This window comes from Colobus angolensis, unplaced genomic scaffold, assembly GCF_000951035.1.
Source record: "Colobus angolensis palliatus isolate OR3802 unplaced genomic scaffold, Cang.pa_1.0 Scaffold27, whole genome shotgun sequence".
NCBI classification, from domain to species: Eukaryota; Metazoa; Chordata; class Mammalia; order Primates; family Cercopithecidae; genus Colobus; species Colobus angolensis.
The window spans coordinates 4396148-4414185 of NW_012115932.1; the positions used below are offsets into that span (position 1 = coordinate 4396148).

The 18038-nt window shown below is 41.3% G+C and overlaps 1 protein-coding gene across 1 annotated transcript in view; it reads right to left on the reverse strand.

Annotated features, from left to right (window-relative positions):
- Positions 1-2156: 2156 nt before the first annotated feature.
- Positions 2157-18038, reverse strand: part of ATP10B (ATPase, class V, type 10B) — a 283845-nt gene continuing 267963 nt past the window's right edge. The window contains exons 25-26 of the mRNA XM_011947712.1: positions 8865-9052; positions 2157-4937 (exon numbers count right to left, since the gene is read on the reverse strand). Of these exons, the coding sequence (XP_011803102.1) occupies positions 4490-4937; positions 8865-9052 (636 nt within the window). The 3' untranslated portion in view covers positions 2157-4489. The remainder of the gene's footprint in view (positions 4938-8864; positions 9053-18038) is intronic.

Here is an 18038-nt window from a genome sequence, read left to right on the forward strand (position 1 = left end):
CCTGAAGTTTTGGCTGGGCAGCACTCCTCTGGTAGTGCCCTCAAAAGGCCTGCCTGCTCAGGGCATTGCCCCAGCTCATAGGCCTCACCTCCTTTATCAGTGGAGTCCTGCCTGGGTCCCAGGCTCCTTTGGGGGTTCTCTTTTTTGGGTACCTGGGAGGATTCATCCTCCCAGGTGACTGACTTCTCCTGGGGGCTCTCCATGCCCATGGGAAGGTCTGGCTGGGTGTCCAACTCAGGGCGAGATATGTTAGGGCAATGCAGGCATGAATTCTGGTTCTCTGTGATCTGGTCCCCACCTGCCCTCCAGCTTTATCTTGCAGTTTTGTAGCCCTGTGATCAAAAGTACAGCCTTGGCCAGGTGCAGTGGCTCACACATATAATCCCAGCACTTTGGGAGGCTGAGGCAGGTGGATCACCTGAGGTCAGGAGTTTGAGATCAGCCTGGCCAACGTGGCCAAACCTTGTCTCTACTTTAAAAAAAAAAAAAAAAAAATTAGGTGTATGTGGTGGCAGGTACCTGTAATCCCAGCTACTTGGGAGGCTGAGGCAAGAGAATCACCTGAACCCGGGAGGCAGAGGTTGCAGTGAGCTGAGATTGTGCCACTGCACTCTAGCCTGGGTGAAAGAGTAAAACTCCAACTCAAAAACAAGAGTACACCCTCTGGTTTCAGACTCCACAGATTAGAATGCTACCTCGCTGCTCGTTAATTGTATGATTGTGATATGTTTATAACACATCAGCTTCAGCTTCTGAGAATGAGGATGTGGTAGATTTCAAATGTTTACTTACAGCTCTTCTCATTAAAAGTGGAATGTATTTTCCTATACCCTTGAAACTGGGCTGGCCTTGGGACTTGCTTCCATAGAATGTGGTGGGCAGTGATGATTTGTGAGTTTGAGCTTAGATCTCAAAGGCTTTGCAGTTTCTGTTCTCACTCCAAGTGTTGCTGCTATGTGACAAGGCCAGGCAGGCCTCCTTGAGGATGAGACATCACATGGAGAGAGATCCTAGCCATACCAGCCAAGGTCCCAGACAGAAGCAAGTTCAGCTGATGCTGTGTGGAGCAGAGGTGAGATGTCCTGGAGGAGTCCAGTCAAAGTTGCCTACACACAGCATCATGGTCACAGAAATGATTGCTGCATTAATTTACCAAGTTATGTGGGATGGTTTGTTATGCAGCAGAAGCTAACTGAAATAGGGGAGAGTAACTACCCTTACCTTATAAAGCTGCTGTGAGGTTTCCATGACGATGTGTGCTTAGACCATCACCTAGCACACAGCAAGCAAATACAGTCGTTACTACTAACGTGATCCTGTAGCACCTCCTGTCTTATTGGCTTCTAGCCACACCATCCTCCTTCCTTTTCCTTAAATACGACAACCTCTTCTTTGGGGCTTTTGTACTTAATTCTCTGAAAGGGCCCTTCTTTGTTGTCTTGTTCTCATGATTGAGGTCTCAGCTGAAATGTCTCCTTCTTGGAGAAGCCTTCTCTGACTATCCTGGGAACCCTTCCTCTCCCTTCATCTCCATTCTTGCTTCCTTTCATAGTATGTAATATCACATTGACTGACTTCCTTAATATTATCTGTGTTGCTTTCTAGATTAGGAATTTTAAGGGCAGGAACTAGGCCTGTTTTTCTTCCCTATTTTATCCTTGCTGCCTATCACAGTGCTATGTCCAACAGGCACTTAGTTGATACTGATTGAATAAAAAGAGGCACCCAAATCAGTCTCAATTTGAGGTTGGTGCTGGACCAAATCAGTCTTGATTTGAGGTTGGTGCTGGGCTTCCAAGAGGAGAGGAGTAGCCAGGTTAGAGTTCTAGACTACACGTGCTGCTTCTAATTCTTACAGCCCTTTTGATTTGTCATATTTTCATGTTGGGTCCAATAGCCGAATATGTTCCTGATACTCTATACTTTCAGTGGGGGTTGGTGGCGTTGGATTCTCGACAAATATGTGAGCTTCTCAGAGTCAGATTGAGCTCCTCACAGCCCCTTGCACATTGTCAGGCATCTAGTAGGGGCTTAACAGAAATTTATTGGACAGATACATGAATGAATGAATGAATGAATGCAGAAGAGGATGGGGGGATGAGAAAGTCTTCAGAAGTAGTGATAATGATATAAAAGAATAATAATATGAACTTAGGTTGGCAGGCAACTATGGAAAACCACGTTTAATTTTAATAAAGGATGACATATTTCCAATCAGTAAAATATCATAAAAGTATAAAAATGTACTAAGTACAATCATTAGCATTATGTTATAGGGGAATAGTTGTTATAACTTTTCCCTGTAAGTTGGCACTTTGGATGGTCACAGTTGGCTTGATTTACAGAGGGGCAAGAGTAGGTGACCAGTTGTATCAGTTGTTCCAATTTCCTAGGATTTGAGACTCTAAAAAGGAGAAAGTCCCAGGCAAACTGGGATGGTTGGTCATACAAGAAAAACAGCAGCATCAAAATGTTGGCTATAGTTTGGAACTTAGGAAAAGAATCAGACATAATTTTTTTTCAGCTTCTCAATCTCTTTTCCCCTTAGCTCTGAAATAAAAATCCCTTTGTTATTACTGAGGGTGTTACAGCTTTCAGAGGCTTTTTACCACTGGGTTTCATGTAATTTTGACTTAATACCTATGTCAAGTTAGAAGAAAGGCAATTCTAACCAACTTGCAGGTGTGGCATCCTGCTTCAAGCTGCCTGCATCCTAGAGAGAATGGAGGCAGAGCAAGGATTCAAACTCAGATCTCCTGAGACCACTGTTCTTTCTGGCTTTTAGTATTAGCCAGAAATTGTTTGGAGGAAACATTGGGGTGCCTGAGATCCAAGTTTTGACTCAGTCCCCTCACTGGGAACAATTCACATCATCATCACTTTGCCTGGTATGTGTACCTGTCCCTTCGTGGGCAATCCTCATGCAGGATTCCTCCAAATACCCACCAGCTGGCTAGTGCTGACATCATTATGTGGCAGAGGCAGTGAAACAGTATATTGGCTCCAGGAAGGTGCTGCAAATGGCCCTTCCAGTCCAGGTTTGTCAGAAAGATGGTCAGAAGGCCATCTCCCCGTGCCATTTGCCAACTTGATTGAATGTTTTCTGGCATCTTTGCTGAGGAGGTTCTCGAGTGATAGGTCAAATTGTGGCTGATGGCATGACTCATAGGCTCAAAGACTCGCCACACTTAATTGCATCTATTTCTGTCCTTTTTGCCTACTATATAGGTACTAGCTTAAGGTGGCTCAGCACCCTTTCTGGCTTATTTTACAAGACTAGGGTTAGGCTATTCTTTCCCACAGCAGACCTGGCTTCTCTTGACAGCCTATTAAAATTCTACTGTTCATTCTTTTAACACTGTTTTGAGCTCTTTTATATATTTGACATCTATAACCTCTAGGGATAGGAAGTCTATATAATACTTCTTTTCCCTATGAAGTGACACTTCCTCTGACTCCTCTGAAGCAGGCCAGTGTCTTCCAGAGGGTGGTATTCTGGAATAAGCTGAGTGGGGTTTCATATGAGCTCTACCCTTGAAAATGTCATTGTTTAAGCTCAGGGTTGCTTTATCATATGGGCCTATTCTCGGTGCAGATGTGCTTATATCTCCTGATTTACAGGTTTTTTTCCTTTTGTTCTAAGAGCTGAATGAGGATGGGTAATTTTATTTAAAAATAAATACAATAAATAGCTTTTAAAAAAGAGTGCCACCTATGTCCTCTTGTCAGATTCCCCAGATGGTGGGACATATGGCCTGTCAGTCAAAACAGGCGTCTCTGGTGCACCTGTTCCCTTTTGCATGTCTATTCTTCATGCCTCTTACACTAGCTGTGACCCTACAACCCTCAGAAGAGTCTGTGACACTGAGTTCAAATCCACTTTTCTTTCTGGCTTTTAGTAGTAGCTTTTTAGAAGTGGCTTTTCTTTGGCTTACAGACAAAAGACAGAACCAACTCGCTGTGCACGGAAGGGATGTTAATCCCAACTAGGCCGTCACCAAAATATACTCGAGATGAAGCCTTTATGTGTGCAAGTCTCTTATGAAACTTTAACTCTAGGCACTGAGGGGTAAAGAAGCCCAGAAACTTCCATATCCTGAGATATTGCCTGGGTTGATACACTTCTTGGAATCTTGGAAACTTATGGCCCAGTTGCATTGGGTTGTAGGCTACACTTATCTAGAGGGTCAGAGGAATAGCTTTGGGCTAAACCAATTTGAGAACTCAGTGCAACAAAAACAACCTCCTTCTCCAAATTGTTTGCAAAATGTGCTGCCTGGCAGCAGCAGAAAACTAAAGGCCGACTGGGTTTCCAGTCTTTGTGTCAAACCCCTTGGGGCCAGCGCTTCCTCCATGGAAGTCAAGGTTGTTGGAGAAAAAAAGAATAAGACTGACACGTTGTTTCCTCTGTGAAGAGGAAGGGGTCAAGGGTTATGTGGGCCAGTGATTGAGTGGCCTCTGTTGAGTTTGTACGGATTTCTGCAGCTCCTCATATGGTCAGTGAACTCTGGGATCGGCGATGGCTGCCCCTCTTTGAGCACCGGGACATATCAGTCTGTCCTCTTGAGTTGGCCATTGTCCTATTAGGCCCCAGCAGGTGCTCCCCGGATGAGAGTTGAGCCGAGGAGTCCCCTGAGCATGAGTCATCCCTCATGCGCTCTGTGCCGCATCTCTGTCCATGGAGCACTGACTCTTCGATGTGCTTCCTCTTGGGAGGGTTAGAGCTCTTTGGGGTGCTGGTACTGAAGTCCTGTCCTGCGATAGATGACACTGGGTGGTGAGTGGGTCGAGCCACTTCGGGGACAGGGGCAGCCCTCTGTCTGCTTCTCCAACTCTGGATTTCCAGGTTTCTTTTGTCTGGGGGCAGTTTGTCAATTTTCTGAGCTTTTGAGATTAGAGACTTCCCACAGGTTCCTTGTAGGGACAGGAAAAAGTATCTGGTGGGAAATAACAGAATAAAGATATTTCTGATTTCTATTACTTCAAAAACTTCAGCATTAAAAGATGGTCTTTAGAATCCAGCTCCCTGCAAGATCCTCTTTACTGCACTCCTAGCTATTAAATCCATGCCTGAGCACCTCTAGTCTTGGGTAGCTCAACAACAAAATAACAACAAAACATAACAGTTAACATTTATTATACACCAGGACTATTCTAAGTGCTTTATGCATCATTAACTCATTTTATTTTCCCAACAATCCCATGCGGTTATTACTTTTGTTTGCCTCTGAGTACAGATAAGGAAACTGAGGGACTGAGAGATTTAATGATTTGTCCACAGCCACACAGTGATTGAGCTATGGTCAGAACCACACACTCTGAATCCAAAGACTTGTCTCTTATTTGCCATGCACAAAGCAGTCCATTCTATTTCTGGGCTACTCCAATTTAGGCAAATTTAATTGCTGTATCATGTTAAGCCTTTGTAAAACTTGATGATTTTAAAATAGTTTTAGAATCCACATTCTTTTCTTGAATCTGTGGGCCTTGCTGACTTGACAGTGTCATCCTATTACCACAATTTGCCAGATAAAGAAATAGGGGCCCCAAGAGGTAAGGTGAGATTCCCAAAGTCTCCTGAGATGTTAACAGATCTCCTTGTTGACTGACTCAAGGTTTTTATACCCCTGCCAAGCTGCATACAGTCTGTAGTAGACTCTGGAATTGGAAGTCTTTTTTTGTTTTTGAGATGGAGTCTCACTTTGTCACCCAGGCTGGAGTGCAGTGGCGCGATCTCGGCTCACTGCAAGCTCTGCCTCCCGGGTTCACGCCATTCTCCTGCCTCAGCCTCCTGAGTAGCTGGGACTACAGGCATCCACCACCACGCCTGGTTAATTTTTTTTTTTGCATTTTTAATAGAGACGGGGTTTCACTGTGTTAGCCAGGATGGTCTCGATCTCCTGACCTTGTGATCCGCCCGCCTCGGCCTCCCAAAGTGCTGGGATTATGGGTGTGAGCCACTGTGCCCAGCCTGGAATTGGAAGTCTTTATCTGTGTTTAGAATCTTCTCTCTGTTCAAAGTGTAGGCAAGGAAAGGGGTAAGAATGTGAATAAAACTATGTGGTGTATGGAGAAAATATACACAAGCCGTGGCAGTGGGCAACTCACATCCACTTTCCAGATGTCCGTTGCCTTATCTAAAAAGTAATCTATCTGGCCTGGAGGACATCTAAGGTCATTCCCAAAGATAGTCTTTAAAAATTTTTTGTCTGAAGTCTTATAAGCAGGAAGGCTCCTATTCTTCCACTATGTCTAAAAGCTGCAGGGTGACCCTCCCACCCCTGCCCAGCCAACCCCTGCCAGTGGGCAAGAGATTTCTGAAAATTACAGTAGATCTCATGGAACCAGATAAATTGTTTTCATTCTCTCACATCTCACCCAGTGAGGTAGTAGGGCCATGTATGTGTCCCAGGAAATATTTGACTTTTTGCTTCAAAACTGGAATTTTCATAGTGTAAACCTTTTTCTCGAGCCACTGCCTTCGTCCTCTATTGGTTTATTCCACAAATGCTTTTCAAGTTCCCACAATGGGCCAGGCCCCAAGGGATTAAGCCATGAACAGGAAAGACAAGGTCCTTGCTGTCATGTAACATGTGAATATAGTTATAAATGGAGAAGGTAATGAGAGTGTCAAACACCTGATCACTAAAATTAAGTGTTTCTTCCTCAAGGAAGGAAGTGCTGACAGTTCCACCCGCTATGTATTTCTCAAACCCATACCCTATCAGCCCTGAAATGTTTCTTCCTTGAGGAAATGCCCCCTCCATTTATAACTAGATTCACATGTTACATGACAGCAAAAAACTTGTCTTTTGTGTTCATGGCTTAATCCTTTGGGGGCCTGGCCCATTGTGGGGATTTGAAAAGTATTTGCTGAAAAAATGAATGGAGGAGGGAGGTGGTGGCTTGGGGAAAGGTTTACATAGAGTAACCTTTTAAAGCTGAAAACTGCAGGATGCATAGGAGGTAGCCATGCCGAGGGGATGAGAATCAAAACCTAGGCATGATGGCTGAAGCTTGCGGAGTGGTGATAAGAGTAGGGGAATATAACCCAGCAGGGGTTGGCACAAGCAGAGCAGGGAGGAATTGTGGGCCAGGTTTATGGTTTTTGTGCTTTACTGTAGAGGTCTTGGGAAGCCCTTGGAGGGTTATAAATAGGTGACATCACACTTTGAGCCAACGATAATGGACAAGAGTAAGATCTAATAGGAGACTACTGAAATAATTTGGGGTGAAAGGGTAATAGTCTATTGGTAGCAGTGGCTGTAGAAATGGAAATAGATGAGTGTGAGAAATAAATAGTGGATAGAACTGTCAGTATTTGGTGAAAGGCTAGACATGGGCATAGGTTAGCAGGTGATGTCAAGAATAATTCCTCGGGGCCTGCCTTTGTCCTAAGTGGGTAGCATTTGCTGAAAGAAACTCTGGAGAGATACCCAGATTTCTGGGGTGGTGCTGGTGATAGAGGGTGGAATCATGAATTCAATTAGGAATGTCTCCCAGTTTCCTCAGACTTAATATGCCCAGTGGAGGTGATGAATGGGTAGCTAGAAAGATGTGTCTGGAATTCATAAGAGAGGTCTGGGCTGAGAATTTATGATGAAGAGTCGTCTGCTAAAAATAATTTTTAAATCCATGACAGTTATTGCTGTTTATGGAGACAGCATAGAGTTAGAAGACAGAGAACTTAGGGGCAAGAGAACCTAGGGGCAAGAGAAACTAGGTTAAGCAAACCACCAAACTTATTAAAGAAAGTAAGGCCTGTTGTTGGGTATCTAATTTTGGGATAAAAAAAGTTTTATATAATTGTCTATTTGCTATCGCTTAAAATGATAAAATGGCTTGATTGCGATGTTCAGAGTGGTGAGATCCTAGAGATGGAAAGAGGCTAAGTCTTGCCTGTGGGCACATCATCGTCAAGTTCACTGCTCTGACTAGAGAGTGTGGGCTGCAGAATAGAACACCGGCCTTTGAGTTGGGAGAACCTAGCTCCCACTATGATCGGTGGTAGGCCTGTGAACACATTCTGGTCCCTCTTGGTACTTCAGCTGTCCCATGAGCGGGGTACTAGAACCATAGCTCTGCCCAACACTTAGCTCATGGCAAAAACAAAATGAGAGACTAGATGGGAGAGCCTATGTCAAGAGTGAGCTCCAAGGAAAGGCAAGGCATTTATAGTTGCTGTTGCTATTTTTCTGGAAAAGGTACATTTACTGTAGAGGGTTTAACTTGGAAATATCTGACATAGTCCCTGGGCATGGATAATTTGTCTAATACAGGTCTTGTATGGAAAGTGTGTGTTTAAACAAATTTGAATAATACTTAAACGTTGGCAATTTCATGCAAAATTTGAATTTCTGGGAAAACGCTGAAGCTCTGAAATGTTTGACTTGATCTTTCCTTGTGTCCATGATAGAAGCTGAGAAGCTCTTTCTTCCAGTGTCTGTACTCCATCTGGCTTGCTGAACTTGCTGGCCTGTCCCTGTAGGCATTTGAGTATGAGACTCCTGGACTAATACAAAAAAGGACCATAGAGCTTCTCAAAATAATTCCTTATCACACAAACAAATTTGTAAGGCAGGAGGGTAGGAATTGATACTCCCATTTTATAGATGTCACAACTGAGGTCCCACTGATTTGGTGACTTCTCTACTTTGTGGCTAACCTGGGACCACAGTCCATGTAGTCCATGTTATTTGCCTCCTTGGTCGTTCACTGTTCTTTCTGTCCCAACTCTCTGTTTCTGAAACAGTAGCCTCAAGGATCCCAGCAGAAGCCAAACTCCTGACTCTTGGGTTTTAAAAATATCTTATTAAAGGGAGATTGGTAATTTTAGGAAAGAAATACAGCCCCAGTGCTCAAACCTTGGGAGAAGAGCAACAACTGGTGTGAGAAAGCAGACGAGGTAGAAAGTGGGGTTTGATAGCTGGCCTTCCATCACCCAGTAGGGATTGGTGGGGCTGTTGCAGGTGACACAGGTGGCATTGTACAGGAGGGATACCAGAAAGTACATCAGGAAGCTGCCGAGAAGCACGACTCCGTGGAAAATGGTCTGTGGAGGGAAAGAAGCAAACACTGTTGAAGGTAAGCTGAGATTAGGAGGCAGGGTAATCAAACTACTTGGTTAACTTTGTTTCAAACTATTTTTGAAATGCAACACATACAAAATTCAAAAAAGGGTGCAGCTTAATATATCATTATAAAGCAAACACCCAGATTGCTGCCACGTAGAATTGAACACACATACCCCAGAAGACCCTATTCTTCTGTCTCACCCCTGCTTTTGGTGACAATTTCTGTGCTATCCATTGTAGGTTTACTGCCTATCTAGGTTTTCCTACATAGCCTGTTTTTAAATGGATAAACAGAATCATGTTTTGTATGACTTTTTGTTTTTTTCCCCTCAATATTATGTTTGTGTGACGAGCCCATTTTTTCCACATGGCAGTAGTTTATTCATTTTCAAAGCAGTGCAGTATTCTTTTTTTTTTTTATTGTATTTTGTCCTGCCTGGTTTGTGCTTTTCTTTTCCCATTCTTGTTGTCTTTTATTTTTATTTAATTTTAAAAATTGATATTAGATGTACATATTTTCAGGATACATGCAATAATTTGGTATATTCATATATAATTAGGATAATCATAACATCCATGACTTTAAATATTTCTTTTATTTATTCTAGGAGTATTCAAATTATTCTCCTCTAGCTATTTTGAAATACACAATTGGCTAATGTTAACTATAGTCGTTCTATTGTTCTTTTAAACATATAGACTGTTTTGTATAATTTTGTTTTCCTTCTTTCCTAGTTGGGAAGTTATATATTCCATTCCTATTCTTTTAGTGATTACTCAATAAGTGAAAACAAGCAAACTTACTGCAGTCTAAACAAGCAAACTTACTGCAGTCTAAAGCTTACAACTAGTTTTCCATCCTCCTGAATTACACACGAGATTTAGAGCACTTTAACTCTCTTTACATCCCTCCTGGCTAATGTGCTTTTGCTGCTGTTTAAATTCTGTCATCTTTTAAAATCACTCAAGTCACCAGCATTATTGTTTGTATGGTCAGTACTCACTAAGGTCTACTCACGTGCTTATCACGTTTCCTGCCTTCATTCCTTGGACCCTCCACCTGAGGTATCTTTCTTTCTAAGTACATCCTGTAAAATGTCCTTCTGGGAGTCTGATAGTGATATGCTGTCTGATGCTTTATTTCATTGATATTCTTGGAATTCGTCTTTTGATGAATATGGAATTCTTGTTAGGCAGCTACTTCTTTCAATGTGCTTAATATGCTTTCCACTGTCTTCTGGCTTTCATTGTTACTATTGAAAAGTTATTAATCTCTACCCGTTCTTCCTTAGAAGGAAATCTTTATCTCTTAAAGTCTGCTTACTTTTATAACTTTTTTTCTTTTTTGTTCTACAGTTTCGTATGACAGAATAAGTATGAACTTCTTTTTATTTATCTTGCTTGGATTTTGCTGAGCTTGAATCTTTGATCACTTCAGCAAAATTCTCATCACAATCTTTTCAAAGATTGCCTGTATTTCATTCCCTCTCTCATTTCTGAGACTCTGATTAAATGTATGTCAGATCACTTAAAATATCATTCTATTTTTTTAATATAGCTTCTATAATTTTCATTACTTTTCCTGTTTTATAGTCTGAACGCTCCTTTTGACCAATTCAATAATTCTTCCCTTAGCTATATCTAATTTTCTACTTAGCCAACCATTGAAACTTACTGTAGTCTTTATTTCTAAATGTTCTATTGATTTTTCAAATCTGCTAGGTTGCTTTATATAGTTTACCAATCCCTGCAGATATTTTAAAGCATATTCTTTATTTCTTTAGACATAGTAAACATAGCTTTTCCTTTTATTTATATTTGATAATTCCAGTTTCTAAAATATTTGTTTCTGATATTTGGTTTTACACTCATGGACTCATTCTTTTATGAGGTTCATTATTTTTGAATGTGCTTATTGTGCTCAAAGTTAGATACAACTTGAGGCTTAGAATAAAGGTAACTTTCTCTAGAAAGGAATTGTGTACATGCCTGTGTGTGTGTGTGTGTATTGCAATCGTTGGGCACTGCTAATCTTGAGGCACTTCAAGTTGAATTCATAGGTGAGAGTTTGGCTCACACAGGTGATATGAACCTGGGCTACATATGTACCCAAGGCCAGTCTGTGGTCACAATTTCCCCAGGGCAAATTGGTGCTGATTATTTCTGTTCTTTTCAGCACAGAGGAAAAAAAAATCTCTGCAGTCTCAGCTGGGGAAGGGGTATAATTGGGTATAGTTTTGAGTATGTCCTTACCCTGAAGTCATAGCCTTTGGGATCCTATTTTTTTTTTTTTTTTTTTTGAGACAGAGTCTTGCTCTGTCGCCCAGGCTGGAATGCAGTGGCCGGATCTCAGCTCACTGCAAGCTCCGTCTCCCACGTTTATGCCATTCTCCCACCTCAGCCTCCTGAGTAGCTGGGACTACAGGCGCCCGCCACCATGCCCGGCTAGTTTTAAAATTTTTTTTTAGTAGAGACGGGGTTTCACCGTGTTAGCCAGGATGGTCTCGATCTCCTGACCTCGTGATCCGCCCGTCTCGGCCTCCCAAAGCGCTGGGATTACAGGCTTGAGCCACCACGCCCGGCCTGGGATCCTATTTTAATGTTGTCTCTTAGACTCCCAGCTTAGGAGTCTAGGTATTGATTTCTGAACCTTTTGCTCAATCAAGTCTGCCAAAACAAAAGTTCATTTCTGGGAGAGTTGCCAATACCCTTAAGAAAGGCATTGGCTCAGTTTGCTTTTCTAGCATCTCCCTTTCCCCGAGGTTTGGTCATTGCTTACTTGTCAGCTTGCTCATGCTTTTAGAGTTTTTTTTTTTTTTTTCCCCTTTTTTAAAGTTATCCAGTATTTTTTGTTGTTCTCAGTGAGGGATGTGATCTAAATAACCTAGCGCCAGTTTCTGAAGAAGAAAGCAATTAGCTAACTTTTTCAATTGCTTTAATGGGGACTGAAACTGTCAAAGCTCTTAAAATTCTTGTTAAATTTCTACCCAGGGAAGAAATAGATTCTCTTCCTGCTTCAACTACTTTCAAAACGGAAGCATACTTTTCATAACTATTTTAGTAGCTGACTCCTTTCCCCAAATCACCAGAAATCACCAGTAACTACTCAGGGTACCTAGTCTGAAGATACATTACATGGGTTAATAGTGCTAAAAGAGTACTTTTTCTCTTTTAAAGCAGACGGCTTCAGTGCTTTGAGAAAGAGGACTGAGTGTTCAATCAGAATACAGAATCTTTAGTCTCACCACTCATTTAATACAATGTTGAGGCCTGATTAAAAACCTTTCAGGGCATTAAACTTTTTGAATGGTTTTAAAAAATCTAATGATTAAGAGAGTCATAGAGAGGAGAGTTCCTTTTGGAAAATATCTTGGACTAGTTTTTTAAAAGTGTAATTAAACTACTGTGAAATATTTCGAGCATACAGACAATAAACCTCATACACCCAACATTCAGCTTCATCAGTTTTAATCTTATATTTACTTCAGATTTTATGGAAAGATTGTCTTATAGATACAGTTAAAGCAAGGGTATATCTCTTGCAAATGACCTCTTTAATCTTGAACACAAATTCAGTATCAGTCTGACATGTTTCATACACATGTACACGTTTACCCACGTTTATGGATGCTTTTTTTCTTTATCATATATGCATCCTTTTTGTATGGGCTGAATGTTTATGTCCCCCTACTCCCAAGTTAATAATGTTTAAGCCCTAATCTCCAATGTGATAGCATTTGGATATGGGGCCTTTTGAAGGTGATTAGGGAGGGCCCCCATGAATGGGATTAGTGCCCTTATAAGAAAAGACATGAGAGATTTGATCCTTCTTTCATTCAGCCATGTGAGTGATAATATAGCTGGAAGGCAGCTGTCCTGGAAGAAAGAGGGCCGGAACCAGATGCTGAATCAGCTGCTGCACTGATCCTTGGGCTTCTACCTTCAGAACCATGAGAAATAAGTCTGTTGTTTAAGCCACACAGTCTATGGTATTTGTTAGGACAGCCTGAGAAGACAAAGACAATTCTGCAGCTTTTTTTCACTTGATTTTATACTTTAAAGAAGGGGTTCCCAGCTCCTGGGCCATGGACCAGTACCAGTCCATAGCCTGTTAGGAACTGGGCCACACAGCAGGAGATGAGTGGCTGGCGAGTGAGCATTACAGCCTGAGCTCCATCTCCTGTCAGATTAGTGGTGCCATTAGATTCTCATAGGAGCATGAGAACCGTATTGTGAACTGTGGATGTGAGGGATCTAGGTTGCATGCTCCTTATGAGACTCAAATGCCTGATCTGAGGTGGAACAGTTTCATTCCAAACCACCTCCACCCCGCAATTCTATGGAAAAATTGTCTTCTATGAAACTGGTCCCTGGTGCCAAAAAGGTTGGGGATCACCGCTTTAAAGTTTTATCTATGTTGAAAGACATAGCTCTAGCACATTCATTTTAACTATTATACAGTATGAACATGCCACAACTTATTTTTCTCATCGATGAACATTTGGGCCCCCCTTTTGGCTATTAAGAATGATGTAACAGCCCTGTACATGTCTCCATATATATGTGTGCAAGAGTGTTTCTGAGGTATGTACTTATAATTGTGCCAAAAAGCATGAGTCCTTTAAATTCCTCTAGGTGTTTTCAAATAGCCCTTCAGAATTTATGATCTACTAACAGGATAGGGAAGTTCCTTGGTTATGCTTTATTATCTTTAACACACTCCCAAAATGACTTGTCAGTATTTTATTTAGAATTTTCTACATCTGGCTGGGTGCGGTGGCTCACGCCTGTAATCCCAGCACTTTGGGAGGTCAAGGTGGATGGATCACTTGAGGTCAGGAGTTCAAGACAAGCCTGGGAAACACGATGAAACCCTGTCTTTACTGCAAACACAAAATATTAGCTAGGCGTGGTGCTGTGCACTTATAATCCCAGCTGCTCGGGAGGGTGAGTCAGGAGAATCACTTGAACCCAGAGGCGGAGGTTGCAGTGAGCCAAGATTGCGCCACTGCACTCCAGCCTGGGTGACAAGACTGAGATTCCATCTCAAAAAAGAATTCTTTTTTTCTACATCTATGTTAATTAGTGAGATTGGTCTGTAATTTTCTTTCCTTAAACTGCCTATGCCCATTCTGATATCAGTTATTTTAGCCATGAAAAACAAATTGCTTATTGCTATGGTTTAAATGTAGGTGCCCCTCTAAACTCGTGTGTTGGAACCTAATACCCACTGTGATAGTATTTAGAGGAGGGGCCTTTTGGAAGTGATTAAGTCATGAAAGATCTTCCTTCATGAATGAATTAGCGCTCTTATAAAAGAGGATGATGGAAGCATCCTAGTGCTTTTTTTGCCCTTCCACCATATGCGGACACAGTGTTCATTTCATCTCTTTTTGCCTTGTCAGGACACAGCATTCACCTTTTATTTGTGCCCTTCCCAAAGATGCAGCAAGAGGACACCATTTGAAGCAGGGAGCAGCCCTCACTGGACTCTGAACCTGCTGGTGCTTTGATCTTGGACTTATAAGCCCCTAGAACTATGAGAAATCCATTTCTATTCTTTGTAAATTACCCAGTCTCAGGTGCTCTGTTGCAGTAGCATAAACCGACTAAGACACTTATCTTTTTCTATTTTTTTATTCCATGAAAAAATTGATATAAAATAGAGATCACCTGTTCTTTACAAGTTTGATCAAATTTTAAATCCTTTGGGTCTAATGTTTTTGGGGATAGGATTTGGCTTATTCAGGCTTGCTGAGTGATCTTGACTGCATTTTGGTAAATTTTACCAAACTTAACATTGCTAAAATTAATTTAACATAGCTAAAATTTTTTATATTCATATTTTGTTAATCCAATAATGTTCTAATGGTGTGTGCTTTTTTTTCCCCTTCAGTACAGAATCCAGTTTAGGGTCATATATTACATTTGGTTTTCATGTCTCCTTAGTCTCCTTTAATCTGGAATATTTCATAGCCTTTGGTTTTATATGGCATTGACATTTTTGAAAAATACTGGAATACTCTCACCCTACCTGCCGCCTTTTTCTTTCAAGAAAGATTAATGCTCGTTTTGCATTTGTCTGATGTTTCCTTATGAGCATATTCAGATTACACATTCTCTACCTGGCCATGTGATCCTGGCAGGTTAGATGCCCTCTTTGAGCCTCAATTTCCCTATCTGTAATTATAAAAAGTGTGGGATTAAATGATTATTAAAATCCCTTCCTAGGATTCTATCTAGGATTCATTTTTTATATAACACCGACCCTCTAAATCTTTTTTCTTCTAAAAAGAAAACAATGGATTAAATAAATTAAAAAAAAATCCCTAAATAGCCACAGTCAATTTGAGATTCATTTATTTAACAGATAGTTCTTGTTCACGCATTGGCCAGGCTCTTTTGACTAGATGGTACAAAAAACCAGCTATGACTGAATTGAGCTATAATAAGCCTAGAGGTAAGATTAGCTTCAGGCAAAGCTGGATGCAGGCACTCAGCAATGTCACATGGAATCTGCACCTCTCCCTTTCTTCATCCTGCTTTCTTCTCTGTTGGCCTCATCCTCCAGTAGTCCTTTCTACATTATGGCAAGAAATTGCCAGTTGCTCCAGGCTTCCAAACAACTGGCTCAGCAACCACAGCTGAAAGATTGCTCTGGTTTTCCAACAAAAATCCTAAGGCAGCATCTCATTGACCAGGATTGGGTCATATGTACATGCCTGAACCAATCGCTGTGAATGGGGTGGGGTAGAATTGTCTGGATGGGATTCTGGGTCATGTCTCCATTTCCAAAACCAGGAGACAGTGTCTGCTCTGGATTGTGTATCAATCGGGGGGCAGAGTTACTGCGAGCCTCTAGGATAAGAGATTTACTACAGGGACTAGACCTCCCATAATTGTGAGAGGAGTGAGAAAGTGAAGCCCAGAAGAGGACTTAAAGGATAAAAGTCACCACATTGAGAAACCAAGCACATCCAACTGCAGACGTGACTGCAAAAAAGTGATGGATAGGTCTATGGGAAGCAGTTGTCTTTGAGTCTACAGCCAAGAATCTGGCCATGAGCCTAAGCTCACATTTGGTAATCAGGGCCAGACGTTAGGAAAGAGAGCTGGAAGCAGCATAGTGCAGAGCAGTTATGAAAACAATCACAATCCAGTTCAATAAGTGTTTATTAAGAGAAATCACAAGGCACAATGGGAGCCCCAAGGGGTTAGAGAATCCAGCCTAGACACCAAGGAAGGCCTTTCGGAGGAGGCAACATTTGAGATGAGGCCTGAAGGACGAAGAGAGAGCCAGATGAAATGGGAGAGAAATTAGCAAATGCAGAGGCCTAGAAGTGAGATAGGGTATTCGAGAACTAAAAGTAGCTTGGTCTGGCTGGGGTCTAAGTATGAAGTAGAAAGCGTCACTGGTGATGCCAGGGGGCCAGCAGGAGCCAGATATTACAGGCCCATAAGTGAGGAGTTTGGACTCTGTCCTAAGAGCGATGGGGAGCCGTGGTAGGATGTGAAGCAAGGGAGAGGTAAGTATCATAGGTAGATGTTGGCACATTGGAGATGGGAGGATCTTCTGAACACATTTCCCTCCCAGGAAAAGTCCAGACACCTCAGCTGTAATGCTGATCCCTGTACCTTCGAGGGTTTGCTAGCTTTAGTTTCCTTCTCAGAAGGTAATCTGAGGAATATGGCACTGGGAATGTGATGGCATTTATTATAATATTTTCAACTGCAAGTGACAGTGTGTCTGACAGCGGCTTAAGCAAAGAAGAAATATCATCTTTTATAGCAAAACATCTGAAGGTGGGCATCTAGGGGCTCAATGTGTCCAAGAATCCAGGCTCTTCTCATCTTTCTGCTCTGGGATCTCCAGCAGTAGTTGACTTTGTCTTTAAACTCATTGCCCAAAACAGTGGCTGCAGTGCCACACATCATTTGGTCACAGGGCACTGACAAAAGCAGGAAGCAAAAGGTGGGATAAAAGGCTTTTACCTTATGACTCTATCTTATTAATAATAATAATAATAAAAAAACAGATTTCCCTTGACCTCTCATTGGCTAAGAGCTGGATCATGTGCCCACCCTGGACCAATCACTGCTGAAGGGAAAGGAATTACTGCTTCTACTTAAGACAGATCATTATTGATTTTCTGGGGCTGGAGAGCACCCCACCCCCACCCTAGGGGCTTTCTAATCCTTATGTTAGTACATAAGTAATCATGGATTTTGCCATTAAAAGTACTAATATGTTTATAGTCATTTGGCAAGAGGTATTTAGAATTTCCATCATGATTTACTCTTTATTTCATAAGTTGTTTAGAAGTACATTTTGAAATTTCTAAGCTTGTTGGGTTTTATGTGGCTACCTGTTTATTGCTGGTTTCTAATTTAAATAACTTGTCAGAGAACATAAACTTTATGATTTTTTTTCTTTCAAATTCCTTTGATTTACAATGATCTCTCTGGCAAATTATCTGTGTATGTTTGCAAAAAATTTGTTATCTGTTTTGAGCAAAGTTTTATATATCAGATCAAACATAATTTATTAAAAGTTTCTATACCCCTTCTATTTTTTTTGTCTATTTGATCTATACCGGTTTCTTATCGAGTTGTATGAAAATCTTAAACTATGATTGTGAATTTGTCCATTTCTTATTTTTGCTGGATGAAAAAAAATCCAATCTGTAATTTTTGTTTTTAGAGGAAGAATTTAATCTACTTACATCTGCTATGAGTACTGATATATTTCAATTTAGTTAAACATCTCATTTTGCATTTTTTGTCATTTGCTCTCATTGTTTTTAAATTAAAATGCATTTTTTTCATTATCATACTTTAAGTTCTGGGCTACATGTGCAGAATGTGCAGGTTTGTTACGTAGGTATACACGTGCCATGGTGGCTTGCTGCATCCATCAACCCATCATCTACATTAGGTATTTCTCCTAATGCTATCCCTCCCCTA